This window comes from Pongo pygmaeus, chromosome 1, assembly GCF_028885625.2.
Source record: "Pongo pygmaeus isolate AG05252 chromosome 1, NHGRI_mPonPyg2-v2.0_pri, whole genome shotgun sequence".
NCBI lineage: Eukaryota > Metazoa > Chordata > Mammalia > Primates > Hominidae > Pongo > Pongo pygmaeus.
The window spans coordinates 204,999,208-205,014,542 of NC_072373.2; the positions used below are offsets into that span (position 1 = coordinate 204,999,208).

Genomic DNA, 15,335 nt, shown 5'->3' on the forward strand with positions numbered 1-15,335 from the left:
CGAAGATTCAGCGATGACACGAACAAATTCCTAAGCCCGGGGTAATACTGTAAGAAATTTTCAATGTAGCAAAAAGAAAATGTACATTTCTGAGGCTGTCGAGAACCGTTCACACAGCAGCTTCCGGAATCCGCTCTTGAACGAGCGGATCAAAAAGAACACGCACTCCTCCGCGCAGGGAAAGGCGCCGCGCTCACGCAAGGGACCGGCCGCGAAGGTTAGTGCGTGGGCGGGGCACAGCGAAGTGGGCGGGGGCCTTGCCGGGGCGGGGGCCTTGCCGGGGCGGGGCTGGCGCCCGGGACGGTCGCGACGTAGCCCCGCCCCCAGCGTTGGCGCGAGATCCGAACGTCTGCTGCCGCGGTTCTGGCGTTCCCTGAGGCGCCGGGAGCCTGCGCCGTCGTCCTGCTGGCTTCGTCTCCTCAGCGGCCATGAGGCGGACAGGCCCCGAGGAGGAGGCCTGCGGTGTGTGGCTGGACGCGGCGGCGCTGAAGAGGCGGAAAGTGCAGGTGGGACGCTGGGGGATGAGAGGGCGTTGGGAACCAGGTAGGGCCTGGAGGCGTAAGACGGGAGGAGTTTGGGGGACACCTGGAGATGATGAAAGCGACGTCGGGGACAGAGAAGGGAACAGCGTTGGGGATTCACAGGCGAGAGGGATTGTGGTCTGAAGAAGGTTGAAAAATGGGGCTTGGGGAGGGTGGGAGGGACGGGAGGAAGGAGCGTGCCGTTGAGGGGTGTGGAGGAGCGGTGCGCAGGGAGGGGCGGCGAGGGTTCAGGTGTGGGAGGGGCGGCGAGGGTTCAGGTGTGGGAGAGGCGGCGAGGGTTCAGGTGTGGGAGAGGCGGAGGGAAAGTTCGCTCCGAGCAGTTGAACTGACCAGGCTCCCTAGGAGGCCACAGTCCCTGCGAGACGTCCTAGTAGAGGCTGGAGCATTGGGAGATGGATGCGAATGCAAATTTGGGAAATTCTCACCCCAGGGTCTGTTTCCACCCAATTTGCCAAGTTTCAGGCCATCTACCTGCCCAGAACCGGTAACTTTGAGGGGAAAAGTAGAAGCTATGGGAAGGGGAGCTGGCCTATGTACTGAGCAGTCACTGGGTGCCGGATACTGCATTAGATACTGAATATGCGTTATATGTATCGTCATTCTTACTGGGAATGAGGAAACTGAGGTTCAGTAACTCACCTAGGCCCGCCTAACTAGAAGGAGCTGGAAATCACACTCAGGTCTGTCACCTAGGCAAGATGCTCTTCAGTCACTGTAAAGAAACAAAAGTGCAAGATAATAATCATTCGTGTTTATTGAGCATTTTATGCTGGTGCTAAGTGTTTTAGGTATGTTACCTTGTTTGGTACAATTCTATATGGTAGATAGTGTAATGATACCCATTTTACATATGGAAAACAGGCTCAAAACAGACACTAGGGGCAGGATTCTTGCTCTCAGGTTGCTCACAGTCTTATAGGGAAGAAAAGCGGTGTATAAATAATAACAATACCTAACCTTTATTGAGTGCTTTCTGTGTGTCAGGCACTTTGCCGAGACTTTATACACTTTATCAATGGCAGGTACTCACCAAAATGCAGTAAAGTAGATTTTGTCATTATCCTGGTTTTATAGATAAGAAATTTGATCGTTTTATTATTATTATTTATTATTATTTTTATTTTTTGAGATGGAGTCTTGCTCTGTCGCCCAGGCTGAAGTGCAGTGGCACGATCTCAGTTCCCTGCAAGCTCCACCTCCAGGGTTCGCGCCATTCTCCTGCCTCAGCCTCCTGAGTAGCTGGGACTACAGGCGGCCACCACCACGCCCGGCTAATTTTTTGTATTTTTAGTAGAGACAGGGTTTCACCGTGTTAGCCAGGATGGTCTCGCTCTCCTGATCTCGTGATCTGCCCGCCTCAGCCTCCCAAAGTGCTGGGATTACAGGCGTGAGCCACCGCGCCTGGCCTATTATTATTATTATTATTTTTTTTGAGATGGAGTTTCACTCTTGTTGCTCGGGCTGGAGTGCAGTGGCACAATCTAAGCTCACTGCAACCTCTGCCTCCCAGGTTCAAGCAATTCTCCCGCCTCAGCCTCCCGAGTAGCTGGGACTACAGGCGCCCGCCACCACACCCGGCAAATTTTTGTATTTTTAGTAGAGACAGAGTTTCACTATGTTGGCCAGGCTGGTCTTGAACTCCTGACCTCAAATGATCCGCCCGTCTTGGCCTCCCAAAGTGCTGAGATTACAGGCGTGAACCACCGTGCCCGGCTGATTGTTTTATTTTTTAAAAAATTATGAAAATGGCCAGGTGCGGTGGCTCACGCCTGTAATCCTAGTACTTTGGGAGGCCGAGGCGGGAGGATCACCTGAGGTCAGGAGTTCAAGACTGGCCTGGCCAACATGGTGAAACCCTGTCTCTCCTATAAAAAATACAAAAATTTGCCGGGTGTGGTGGCAGGTGCCTGTAATCCCAGCTACTCGGGAGGCTGAGACAGGAGAATTGCTTGAACTCAGGAGGTAGAGGTTGTAGTGAGCCAAGATCGTGCCACTGCACTCCAGCCTGGGTGACAGAGCAAGACTCAGTCTCAAAAAAAAAAAAAAATCAAAATGTGCGATAGCTATTTATTACTTCTTGAATTAGGAATAAGCCGTTTGTACCCTTTGAATACATTCTTGAATGACATGGGATGCGTAGGAAACTTGTATACCACTTTGATTTGTTAGATAATTTTGGAGACAGGGCCTCAGTCCGTCACCCAGGCTAGAGTGCGGTGGCGTAATCACGACTAACTACAGCCTCAACCCCCCCGGGCTCCAGGTGATCCTCTTGCCTCAGCCTCCCAAGTAGCTGGGACTACAGGCATAGTGCCACAATGCCCAGCTCATTTTTTGTATTTTTTTTTTGTAGAGATGGGGTTTCGCTGTGTTACCTAGGCTGGTCTTGAACTCTTGAGCTCAAGTGATCTGCCCACCGTGGCTTCTCAAAGTGCTGGGATTACAGGTGTGAGCCACTGCACCCAGCCACCAGTTTAATTTAGAAAGAGGACAGAAATAGAATTAGGAAGAGTTCAGGAGAGAAAGAAAGGTAATATTCCACAGGGAAGAGGAGAGCCAATATTTGTCTCTCTGTCTATAATTCTGTTTTTGTTTTTTTATCTGAAATGAAGTCTTGCTCTTGTTGCCCAGGCTGGAGTAAGTGGTGCGATCTCAGCTCACTGCAACCTCCACCTCCCAGGTTCAAGCAGTTCCCGTGCCTCAGCCTCCAGAGTAGCTGGGATTACAGGCATGCACCACCTTGCCCAGGTGAATTTGTATTTTTAGTAGAGACGGGGTTTCTCCATGTTGGTCAGGCTGGTCTTGAACTCCCAACCTCACGTGATCCGCCTGCCTCGGCCTCCTGGGATTACAGGCATGAGCCACTACGCCCAGCTTAATTTTGTTTTATTGTTTGTTTGTTTGTTTTTTTTTGAGATGGAGTCTTGCTCTGTCACCCAGGCTGGAGTGTAGTGGCATGATCTTGGGTCACTGCGGCCTCTGCCTTCCAGGTTCAAGCGATTCTCTGCCTCAGCCTTATGAGTAGCTGGGATTACAGGCGTGTGCCACCATACCTGGCTAATTTTTGTATTTTTAGTAGAGACAGGGTTTCACCATGTTGACCAGGCTGGTCTCGAACTCCTGGCCTCAAGTGATCTGCCTGCCTCAGCCTCCCAAAGTGCTGGGATTACAGGCATGAGCCACCGTGCCTGGTCTGTCTATAATTCTTATACCCCCAAATCCTGCCTTTTTCCCTGGCAATGTTATGGTGAAAACATTTGTCTTGTTGATGTAGTGCATGACAGGTATGGAATCCTCCAGGATCTCTAGGCTCTTAACTTATTCTGATTTCTAGAGGCCTGGACCTTATGACCATACTCACTAACACCATTTCTCCTTCTTGTTACTTGATTCCCAAAGATACTTGTTAAAATCTTTGGTTCCTGACTATTATCTATTACTCTGACTTCCAACCCAGAGAAGAGTACTAAAGATTCCCTTTCACAAGGTGCCTCTTCCTAGAGTGGCTATCAAATAGGCATACAGTCCTTTGAGTTTTAATGTCAGGGATGGATGGGCAGTAGCTAGTGGCTGTGTTTTTGAAAACATGCCTCTTCCCACTTGATCTCTAAACAGAATTGTTTGCTATTTTTGAGAGAATGAGTAGTTTGTAGTCTGGCCAGTAGACAATAGTAGTCTATGTTTGGAGTGAGTTTGCTTCTCTCCTAATTTGAACTACCCATTTGGCCTCGTTACTTAGGCCTTGTATGTATACTAGATTTGCTTTCATTTTGTTTTTATATTATGAAAATAATATGTTTGTTTAAAAAAAATTAAATAGGACTGTGGCTCATGCCTGTAATCTCAGCACTTTGGGAAGCTGAGGCGGGAGGATCACTTGAGGCCAGGAATTTGGGACCAGCCTGGGCAATATAATGAGACCCCAACTCCACAAAAAATAGAAGAAGTTTATCATGGGTGGAGGAGTGTGGCAGTTTTAATGTATGTCCACAAATTCTTCAGTACTTTTCCTTCTAAAAGATAGAACTTAATTCCCCTTTCCTTGAGCACAGACAGTATTCAGTGACTCCAATGAATAGAATGTGGTAGGTTATAGTGTTAGAATTCTGAGTCTAAGTCTGGCCAACATGGTGAAACGCCATCTCTACTGAAAATACTAAAATTAGCCAGGCTTGGTGACGGGTGCCTATAATCTCAGCTACTCAGGAGGCTGAGGCAGGAGAATTGCTTGAAGCTGGAAGGTGGAGGTTGCAGTGAGCCAAGGTTGTGCCACTGCACTCCAGACTGGGTGATAGAGTGAGACCCCCTCTCAAAAAAAAAAAGAATTCTGAATCTAGGTCATAAATGACATTGCAGCTTTAGCTTCATTGTCTCTTTGGGAGAAGCCAGCTGTCATGTTGCGAGGACACTCAGGCAGCTCTGTGGAGAGGTTCATGCAGTGAGGAGCTGAGGCCTTTTGCCAACAGTTGTGTGAGTGAGGGAGTCATCTTGAAATTGGATACTGCACCTCTGGTTGATATTTTGAATGCAACCTCACTAGACTGTGAGACAGACCCACCCATCTAGGCTTAACCCAAATTCTTCATGCACAGAAGTTGTGAGATAATAAATGCCTGGCTGGATTTCAGAATTGCCATTGACTGGTGACCCACTTGTACCTCTTATTTCCCCCTTTTTGAACATGTTGTCTGTAACAGTTATGCCTGTTCCAAATTGTGTGTTAGATGTATGAGGGAAGATAATTTGTCTTTAGTTCACAGGCCTGCAGATCTAAAGGAACTGTATTTAAACTACATTTTTGGACTTCACGTGTACCAGTTTTAGATGCTAGTATCCTTGATATTAAGCTAATGCTATAAAGAGATGAGATTTTTGTAGAGTTTTGGGAGGGAGGGAGTATATTTTGCATATGGGAAGAATATAAGTAATTTGGGGCCAGAAGGTGGACTGTGATGGTTTTAAAATATGTCCACACTCTTCCCTTCAAGAGGTGGAGCTTCATTCTCCTGCCTTTATGTTTGGATTGAACTTAGTAACTTGCTATTTATTTTTTTTTATTTTTTTTTTTTTTTTAAATTTATGAAGTATTTATTGATCGTTCTTGGGTGTTTCTCGGAGAGGGGGATATGGGAGGGTCATAGGATAATAGTGGAGAGAAGGTCAGGAGATAAACATGAACAAAGGTCTCTGGTTTTCCTAGGCAGAGGTCCCTGCGGCCTTCTGCAGTGTTTGTGCCCCTGGGTACTTCAGATTAGGGAGTGGTGATGACTCTTAAAGGGCATGCTGCCTTCAAGCATCTGTTTAACAAAGCACATCTTGCACCGCCCTTAATCCATTTAACCCTAAGTTGACACAGCATATGTTTCAGAGAGCATGGGGCTGGGGGAAAGGCCATAGATCAACAGCACCCCAAGGCAGAAGAATTTCTCCTAGTCAGAACAAAATGGAGTCTCCTATGCCCACCCCATTCTACACAGACACAGCAACAATCTGATCTCTCCTTCCTTTCCCCACACTTCCTCCCCTTCTCTTCAACAAAACCGCCATCGTCCTCATGGCCCGCTCCCGATGGTCGCTGTCTCTTTGGAGCTGTTGGGTACACCTCCCAGACAGGGCAGCCGGGCAGAGGCGCTCCTCACCTCCCAGACAGGGCGGCCGGGCAGAGGCGCTCCTCGCTTCCCAGACGGGGCCGCCCGGGCAGAGGCGCTCCTCTCCTCCCAGACGGGGCGGCCGGGCAGAGGCGCTCCTCACTTCCCCGATGGGGCCGCCCGGGCAGAGGCGCTCCTCGTTTCCCAGAAGGGGCCGCCCGGGCAGAGGCGCTCCTCGCTTCCCAGACGGGGCTGCCCGGGCAGAGGCGCTCCTCACTTCCCAGACAGGGCCGCCCGGGCAGAGGCGCTCCTCACTTCCTCCCAGACCGGGTGGCAGCCGGGCAGAGGTGCTCCTCACCTCCCAGACGGGGCGGCCGGGCAGAGGCGCTCCTCACCTCCCAGAGGGGGCGGCCGGGCAGAGGCGCTCCTCACCTCCCAGAGGGGGCGGCCGGGCAGAGGCGCTCCTCACTTCCCAGACGGTGTGGCGGCTGGGCAGAGGCGCTCCTCCCTTCCCAGATGGGGCAGCCAGGCAGAGGCGCTCCCCACTTCCTCCCAGACGGGGTGGCGGCCAGGCAGAGGCGCTCCTCACTTCCCAGAGGGGGCGGCCGGGCAGAGGTGCTCCTCATCTCCCAGACGGGGCAGCCGGGCAGAGGTGCTCCACACTTCCTCCCAGACGGGGTGACGGCCGGGCAGAGGCACTCCTCACCTCCCAGATGGGGCGGCCGGGCAGAGGCGCTCCTCACCTCCCAGACGGAGTGGTCAGGCAGAGGCGCTCCTCACTTCCCATATGGGGTGGCGGCCGGGCAGAGGCGCTCCTCACTTCCCAGATGGGGCAGCCGGGCAGAGGCGCTCCTCACTTCCTCCCAGATGGGGTGGCGGCCAGGCAGAGGCACTCCTCACCTCCCAGACGGGGCGGCCGGGCAGAGGTGCTCCTCATCTCCCAGACGGGGCAGCCGGGCAGAGGTGCTCCTCACTTCCTCCCAGACGGGGTGGCAGCCGGACAGAGGCACTCCTCACCTCCCAGACGGGGCGGCCGGGCAGAGGCGCTCCTCACTTCCCATACGGGGTGGCAGCCGGGCAGAGGCGCTCCTCACTTCCTCCCAGACGGGGTGGCAGCCAGGCAGAGGCGCTCCTCACTTCCCAGACGGGGTGGCCGGGCAGAGGCGCTCCTCACTACCCAGACGGGGTGGCCAGGCAGAGGACTCCTCACCTCCCAGACGGGGCGGCCGGGCAGAGGCGCTCCTCGCTTCCCATACGGGGTGGCAGCCGGGCAGAGGCGCTCCTCACTTCCCAGATGGGGCAGCCGGGCAGAGGCGCTCCTCACTTCCTCCCAGACGGGGTGGCGGCCGGGCAGAGGTGCTCCTCACTTCCTCCCAGACGGGGTGGCGGCCGGGCAGAGGTGCTCCTCACCTCCCAGACGGGGCGGCCGGGCAGAGGCGCTCCTCCCTTCCCAGACGGAGTGGCCAGGCAGAGGCGCTCCTCACCTCCCAGAGTGGGCGGCCGGGCAGAGGCGCTCCTCACTTCCCAGAGTGGGCGGCCGGGCAGAGGCGCTCCTCACTTCCTCCCAGACGGGGTGGCGGCCAGGCAGAGGCGCTCCTCACCTCCCAGACGGGGCGGCCGGGCAGAGGCACTCCTCACCTCCCAGAGTGGGCGGCCGGGCAGAGGCGCTCCTCACTTCCCATAGGGGGTGGCAGCCGGGCAGAGGCGCTCCTCACTTCCCAGATGGGGCAGCTGGGCAGAGATGCTCCTCACTTCCTCCCAGATGGGGTGGCGGCCAGGCAGAGGCGCTCCTCACCTCCCTGACGGGGCGGCCGGGCAGAGGCACTCCTCACCTTCCAGAGTGGGCGGCCGGGCAGAGGCGCTCCTCACTTCCCAGAGTGGGCGGCCGGGCAGAGGCGCTCCTCACTTCCCAGAGTGGGCGGCCGGGCAGAGGCGCTCCTCACTTCCCATAGGGGGTGGCAGCCGGGCAGAGGCGCTCCTCACTTCCCAGATGGGGCAGCTGGGCAGAGGTGCTCCTCACTTCCTCCCAGACCGGGTGGCGGCCAGGCAGAGGTGCTCCTCACCTCCCAGGCGGGGCGGCCGGGCAGAGGCACTCCTCACCTCCCAGACGGGGCGGCTGGGCAGAGGCGCTCCTCACCTCCCAGAAGGGGTGGCTGGGCAGAGGCGCTCCTCACTTCCCACATGGGGTGGTAGCCGGGCAGAGGCGCTCCTCACTTCCCAGACGGGGTGGCGGCCAGGCAGAGGCGCTCCTTACTTCCCAGATGGGGCAACCGGGCAGAGGCGCTCCTCACTTCCTCCCAGACGGGGTGGCGGCCAGGCAGAGGCGCTCCTCACCTCCCAGACGGGGCGGCCGGGCAGAGGTGCTCCTCATCTCCCAGACGGGGCAGCCGGGCAGAGGCGCTCCTCACTTCCTCCCAGACGGGGTGGCAGCCGGGCAGAGGTGCTCCTCACATCCCAGACGATGGGCGGCCGGGCAGAGGCGCTCCTCACTTCCCAGATAGGGCGGCCGGGCAGACGGGCTCCTCACATCCCAGACGATGGGCGGCCAGGCAGAGACGCTCCTCACTTCCTAGACGGGGTGGCGGCGGGGCAGAGGCTGTAATCTTAGCACTTTAAGAGGCCAAGGCAGGAGGCTGGTAGGTGGAGGTTGCAGCGAGCCGAGATCACACCACTTCACTCCAGCCTGAGCACCATTGAGCGTTGAGTTAGCGAGACTCCGTCTGCAATCCCAGCACCTCGGGAGGCCGAGGCAGGCAGATCACTAGAGGCCAGGAGCTGGAGACCAGCCCGGTCAACACGGCGAAACCCCGTCTCCACCAAAAATACAAAAAGCATTCAGGCGTGGCGGCGCGCGCCTGCAATCCCAGGCACTCGGCAGGCCGAGGCAGGAGAATCACAGGAGCCCGAGGCAGGGAGGTTGCAGCGAGCCGAGATCATGGCAGTACAGTCCAGCTTGGGCAACAGAGGGAGACCGAAAAAAGTGGGAGAGGGAGACCGGGGAGACGGAGAGGGAGACGGAGAGGGAGAGGGAGAGGGAGAGGGAGAGGGAGAGGGAGAGGGAGAGGGAGAGGGAGAGGGAGAGGGAGAGGGAGAGGGAGAGGGAGAGGGAGAGGGAGAGGGAGAGGGAGAGGGAGAGGGAGAGGGAGAGGGAGAGGGAGAGGGAGAGGGAGAGGGAGAGGGAGAGGGAGAGGGAGAGGGAGAGGGAGAGGGAGAGGGAGAGGGAGAGGGAGAGGGAGAGGGAGAGGGAGAGGGAGAGGGAGAGGGAGAGGGAGAGGGAGAGGGAGAGGGAGAGGGAGAGGGAGAGGGAGAGGGAGAGGGAGAGGGAGAGGGAGAGGGAGAGGGAGAGGGAGAGGGAGAGGGAGAGGGAGAGGGAGAGGGAGAGGGAGAGGGAGAGGGAGAGGGAGAGGGAGAGGGAGAGGGAGAGGGAGAGGGAGAGGGAGAGGGAGAGGGAGAGGGAGAGGGAGAGGGAGAGGGAGAGGGAGAGGGAGAGGGAGAGGGAGAGGGAGAGGGAGAGGGAGAGGGAGAGGGAGAGGGAGAGGGAGAGGGAGAGGGAGAGGGAGAGGGAGAGGGAGAGGGAGAGGGAGAGGGAGAGGGAGAGGGAGAGGGAGAGGGAGAGGGAGAGGGAGAGGGAGAGGGAGAGGGAGAGGGAGAGGGAGAGGGAGAGGGAGAGGGAGAGGGAGAGGGAGAGGGAGAGGGAGAGGGAGAGGGAGAGGGAGAGGGAGAGGGAGAGGGAGAGGGAGAGGGAGAGGGAGAGGGAGAGGGAGAGGGAGAGGGAGAGGGAGAGGGAGAGGGAGAGGGAGAGGGAGAGGGAGAGGGAGAGGGAGAGGGAGAGGGAGAGGGAGAGGGAGAGGGAGAGGGAGAGGGAGAGGGAGAGGGAGAGGGAGAGGGAGAGGGAGAGGGAGAGGGAGAGGGAGAGGGAGAGGGAGAGGGAGAGGGAGAGGGAGAGGGAGAGGGAGAGGGAGAGGGAGAGGGAGAGGGAGAGGGAGAGGGAGAGGGAGAGGGAGAGGGAGAGGGAGAGGGAGAGGGAGAGGGAGAGGGAGAGGGAGAGGGAGAGGGAGAGGGAGAGGGAGCTATTTTTTTATTTTTTTGAGATGGAGTCTCGCTCTGTTGCCCAGACTGGAGTGCAGTGGCCTGATCTTGGCTCACTGCAACCTCCACCTCCTGGGTTGAAGCAGTTCTCCTGCCTCACCTTACGAGTAACTGGGATTACAGGCGTGCACCACTATGCCCGGCTAATTTTTGTATTTTTCATACAGACGGGGTTTCACCATGTTGGCTAGGCTGGTCTCAAACTCCTGACCTCAGGTGATCTACCTGCCTTGGCCTCCCAAAGGGATTACAGGCGTGAGCCACCGCGCCCAGCTGTATCTTGCTTCTAATGAATAGAATATTGCGGGAACTGATGGTGTGTGATTTTTTTCAGATTGGGTCATAAATGGCTTTGTGACCTCTTTTGACTGCTCACTCTGGGAAAAGCTAGCTTCCATGTTGCTACGTGAAGCCTGCTAACAGCCATGTTAGTGAGCTATCTTGGAAGTGGGTCCTTTCAGCCCCAGTTAAGGCTTCAGATGATTGTAGCCTGAGCCAACATCATGAATGCAACCTCTTGAGAGACCCTGAGCCAGAACCACCTAGCTAACCACCCTGAGAAGCTGTGTGAGATTAATGTTTTTTTTGTTTTGTTTTTGTTTGTTTGTTTTTTGAGACTGAGTTGCTCTGTCACCCAGGCTGGGGTGCAATGGCACGATCTCAGCTCACTGCAAACTTCGACTCATGGGTTCAAACGATTCTCCTGCCTCAGCCTCCTGAGTAGCTGGGATTACAGGTGCCCACCACCACACCTGGCTAATTTTGGTATTTTTAGTAGAGACGGGGTTTCACCATGTTGGTCAGGCTGTTCTCAAACTCCTGACCTCAGGTGATCCGCCTGCCTCAACCACCCAAAGTGCTGGGATTACAGGCATGAGCCACCACGCCGACCGAATGTTTATTGTTTTAAGCTTCTAAGTTTTGTGGTAATTCATTACAAAGCAATACAACACTAATACAGCTAATATTAAGAAAGATTTTGTGAACAATATTTGGAGACTTTAATACCCACTTTCAATCATGGATATCAACAAGGAAAAAAGATTTGAACAATACTATAAACCAGGTAGACCTAACAGACAAAAATATAGAACAGTCTACCCAACAACAGCAGAATACATAGTCTTCTCCATGACACATGGAACATTCTCCGCAAATACTAGGTCACAAAACAAATCTCAATAAATTTAGAAAGATGGAAATCATACAAAGTATTTTCTCCATAATGGAATGAAAGTAGAAATCAGTAACGGAAGAAAAAGTAGAAATTCCACAAATAGGTTGAAATTAAACAGCACATTTCTAAATAACCAAGGGTCAAAGAAGAAATCAAAAGGAAAATTTTAATAGAAAGTACTTTGAGATAAATGAAAACAAAAATACAATGCACCAAGATTTATGGGATGCAACTAACACTATGCTTAGAGGGATATTTATAGCTGTAAACACTTTTATTAAAAAGAATCTTGGCCAGGCGCACTGGCTCACACCTGTAATCCCAACAGTTTGGGAGGCTGAGGTGGGTGGATCACCTGAGGTCAGGAGTTTGAGACCAACCTGGCCAACACGGTGAAACCCTGTCTCTACTAAAAATACGAAAGTTAGCTGGGCGTGGTGGTGGGCGCCTGTAATCCCAGCTACTCAGGAGGCTGAGGCAGGAGAACTGCTTGAACCCAGGAGGCGGAGGTTGCAGTGAGCCGAGATCGTGCCATTGCACTCCAGCCTGGGCAACAAGAGTGAAACTCCTGTCTCAAAAAAAAAAAAAAAAAAAAATCTTAAATAACCTAATCTTTTACCTTAAGAAACTAGAAAAAGAAGAGCAATCTAAACCCATAGTGACCAGAAGGAAGGAAATAATACAATTTAGAGTGAAAATAAATAGTAAAGAAAAAAATCAACATCAAAAGTTGGTTCTTTGCAAAGATCAACAAACTCAACACACCTTTAGCTAGACTGATCAAGAATAAAAGAGAGCACAGTGGTTCACACCTATAATCCCAGCATTTTAGGAGGCTGAGGTGGGAGGATCCCTTGAGCCCAGGAGTTCAAGACCAGCCTGGGCAACATAGGGAGACCCTATCTCTACCAAAAAATACAAAAATTAGCCTGATGTGGTGGTGCATGCCTGTAGTTCCAGCTGCTCAGGAGGCTGAGGTGTAAGGATCACTGAACCCAGAGAGGTTGAGGCTGCATTGAGCGGTGATTGAGCCACTGCACTCCAGACTGGGTAACAGAGTGATACCCTGTCTCAATCAGTCAGCAAGAGGCCAGGTGAGGTGGCTGAAAAAACCCTATCTCTACTAAAAATACAAAAATTAGCCAGGCATGGTGGCGTGCGCCTGTAGTCCCAGCTACTCGGGAGGCTGAGGCAGGAGAATCACTTGAACCCGGGAGACAGAGGTTGCAGTGAGCCGAGATTGTGCCACTGCATTCCAGCCTGGGCGACAGAGTGAGACTGTCTAAAAAAGAAAATAAAAAGAGATAAAAAGAATTATAAGAGAATACTATAAACAACTGTATGCTAACACATTTAGATAACTTAGATGAAATGGACAAATTCCTAGGAAGTCACAGACTACCAAACTTGTCTCAAGAAGAAATAGATAAAAATCAACTGACTGTAAATGTAAGGGTTTACTTCTGGACTTTCAGTTCAATTCCTTTGGTCTATAGACCTATAACAAAGAGATTGAATTAGTAATTTTAAAACTTCCTGCAAAGAAAAGTCCAGGTCCAGATAGTTTCTCTGGTGAATTCTACCAAACATTTAAAGAATTATATGAATCCTTCAGACTTTCTCAAAAAAATAGAAGAGGAGGGAACACTTTCCAACTCATTTTGAGGCCAGTATTACTCTGATACTAAAACTAGACCAAGATATCACAAGAAAAGGAAATTATGGTCTGGTATCCTTTATGAATACAGATACAAAAATACTCAACAAAATACAAGCAAACCAAATTTAGCAACACATACAAAGGATTATAAATCATGACCAAGAGGAATTTATCTTAGGAATGCAAGGTTGGTTTAAATTTGAAAACCAATTAATATACCATACTAATAGCATAAAAGACAAAAACCACATAATCATCTCAATAGACACAGAAAAAGCATTTTGACTGACATAATTTTGTGATTAAAACACTCAACAGACCAGGAATAAAAGGGAATTTTCTCAGCCTCACAAAGGGCATCTATGAAACCCAGTTAACATCATACTTAATGGAAGAAGACTGAATGTTTCCACTTCCTAAATCAGCAACAAGACAAAGATCTTGCCACTTTGTTTACCATTGCACTAGAGATTTTATGCAGGGAAATTTAGCAAGAAAAAGAAATAAAAGATATCCAGATTGAAAAGGATAATTATCTGTTTGCAGAAAATATGATCTTATGTATAGAAAATCCTAAGGAATCCACTTAAAAAATTAGAAAAAATGAGTTCAGCAATGTGACAGGATACAAAAATCAATTGTACTTCTATATGGTAGGATTTTATCCAAAAAATGAAACTAAGGAAATAATTTCATTTACAATAGAATCAAATAGAATAAAATACTTAGGCATAAATTTAACAAAACAGTGCAAGACATACACTGGAAACTATAAAACTCATTGAAAGAAATTAAAAATGTAAATAATGGAAAGACATTACATGTTCATTGATCAGAAGACTTAATCTCAAGATAGGAATACTCCCCAATTGATCTACAGAATCAGTGCAGTCCTTATCAACATCTCAGTTGTCCTTTTTGCAGATATTGACAGTCTGATCCAGAAATTCATGACATCCGAGGGATCTAGAAAAGCCAAAACAAGCTTGAAGAGTAACAAAGTTGGAGGAATCAGATGTACTGATTTCAAAATTACTATACAGTTATAGTACTTAAGATGGTTCGATACTGTCATAAAGGTAGACATATTATAGACCAAAGGAATTGAAAGTCCAGAAGTAAACCCTTATATTTATGGTCAGTTGTTTTGTTGTTGTTGTTGTTGTTGTTGTTGTTGTTAGAATCAGGGTCTCAATTTGTCACCCAGACTGGAGTGCTATGATCACACCCAGAATGCTGATGTGATCATAGCTTTATTGAGATATGATTCATATACCATAAAATTTGCCCATTTAAGTATGTACCCCCGAGAGATAGGAAAACGTATGTCTGCACAAAAACTTGCACACAAATGTTCTTAGCAGCGTTTCTCGTAATAGCCAAAAAGTGGAAACAATCCAAGTAGTCATCAACTGATGAACATCAACTGGTAAACAAAATGGTATATCTAGGGTTGAGTTCAGTGGCTCATGCCTGTAATCCCAGCACTTTGGGAGGCAGAGATGGGCAGATCACTTGAGGTCAGGAGTTCGAGACCAGCCTGACCAACATGGTGAAACCCTGTCTCTATTAAAAAAGTACAAAACTTAGCCAGTCATGGTGGCAGGCATCTGTAATCGCAGCTGCTCAGGAGGCTGAGGCAGAAGAATTGCTTGAACCCAGGAGGCAGAGGTTGCAGTGAGCCAAGATTGCATAACTGCACTCCAGCCTAGGTGACAGAATGAGACCCTGTCTCAAACAAACAAAATAACACAAAATGGTATATCTGTACAATGGAATATTATTTGGCAATAAAAAAGAGTAAAGTATTGATACATGCTACAACATGGATGGACCTCCAAGCATTAGGCTCAGTGAAAGAAGCCAGTCACAAAAGACCAGATATTGTATGATACATAAAAGGCCCAGAATAGGCAAATCTGTAGAAAAGAAAGTAAGTGATTTTCTGGGCCTGGGGTGGGATGGGAATGAGGAATGACTGCTAAGGCTAGAGGGTTTCTTTTGGGGGAAATGAGAACTGTTCTAAAATTAGATTCGGTGATAATTACACAACTTCATAAGTATACTAAAACTTAACTGTATACTTAAATGGGCAAATTTTATGGCATGTGAATTGTATCTCTATTAATAAAGCTGTAAAATGAAAAGAAAGACGCTTTGTGGAAGAGTTAGACCTTAAACGAAGGGCCAGATTTTGTTGAAAAGCAATGGGAGTGCAGTGGGACAATATGAATAGTGCCACAGAAGCAGGAAGTATAAGGGATGTTTGTGAAACACGA

At 50.8% G+C, this 15,335-nt stretch overlaps 1 protein-coding gene across 1 annotated transcript in view; it reads left to right on the forward strand.

Annotated features, from left to right (window-relative positions):
* Positions 1-332: 332 nt before the first annotated feature.
* Positions 333-15,335, forward strand: part of AUNIP (aurora kinase A and ninein interacting protein) — a 32,123-nt gene continuing 17,120 nt past the window's right edge. The window contains exon 1 of the mRNA XM_054499751.2: positions 333-506. Within this exon, the coding sequence (XP_054355726.1) occupies positions 429-506 (78 nt within the window). The 5' untranslated portion in view covers positions 333-428. The remainder of the gene's footprint in view (positions 507-15,335) is intronic.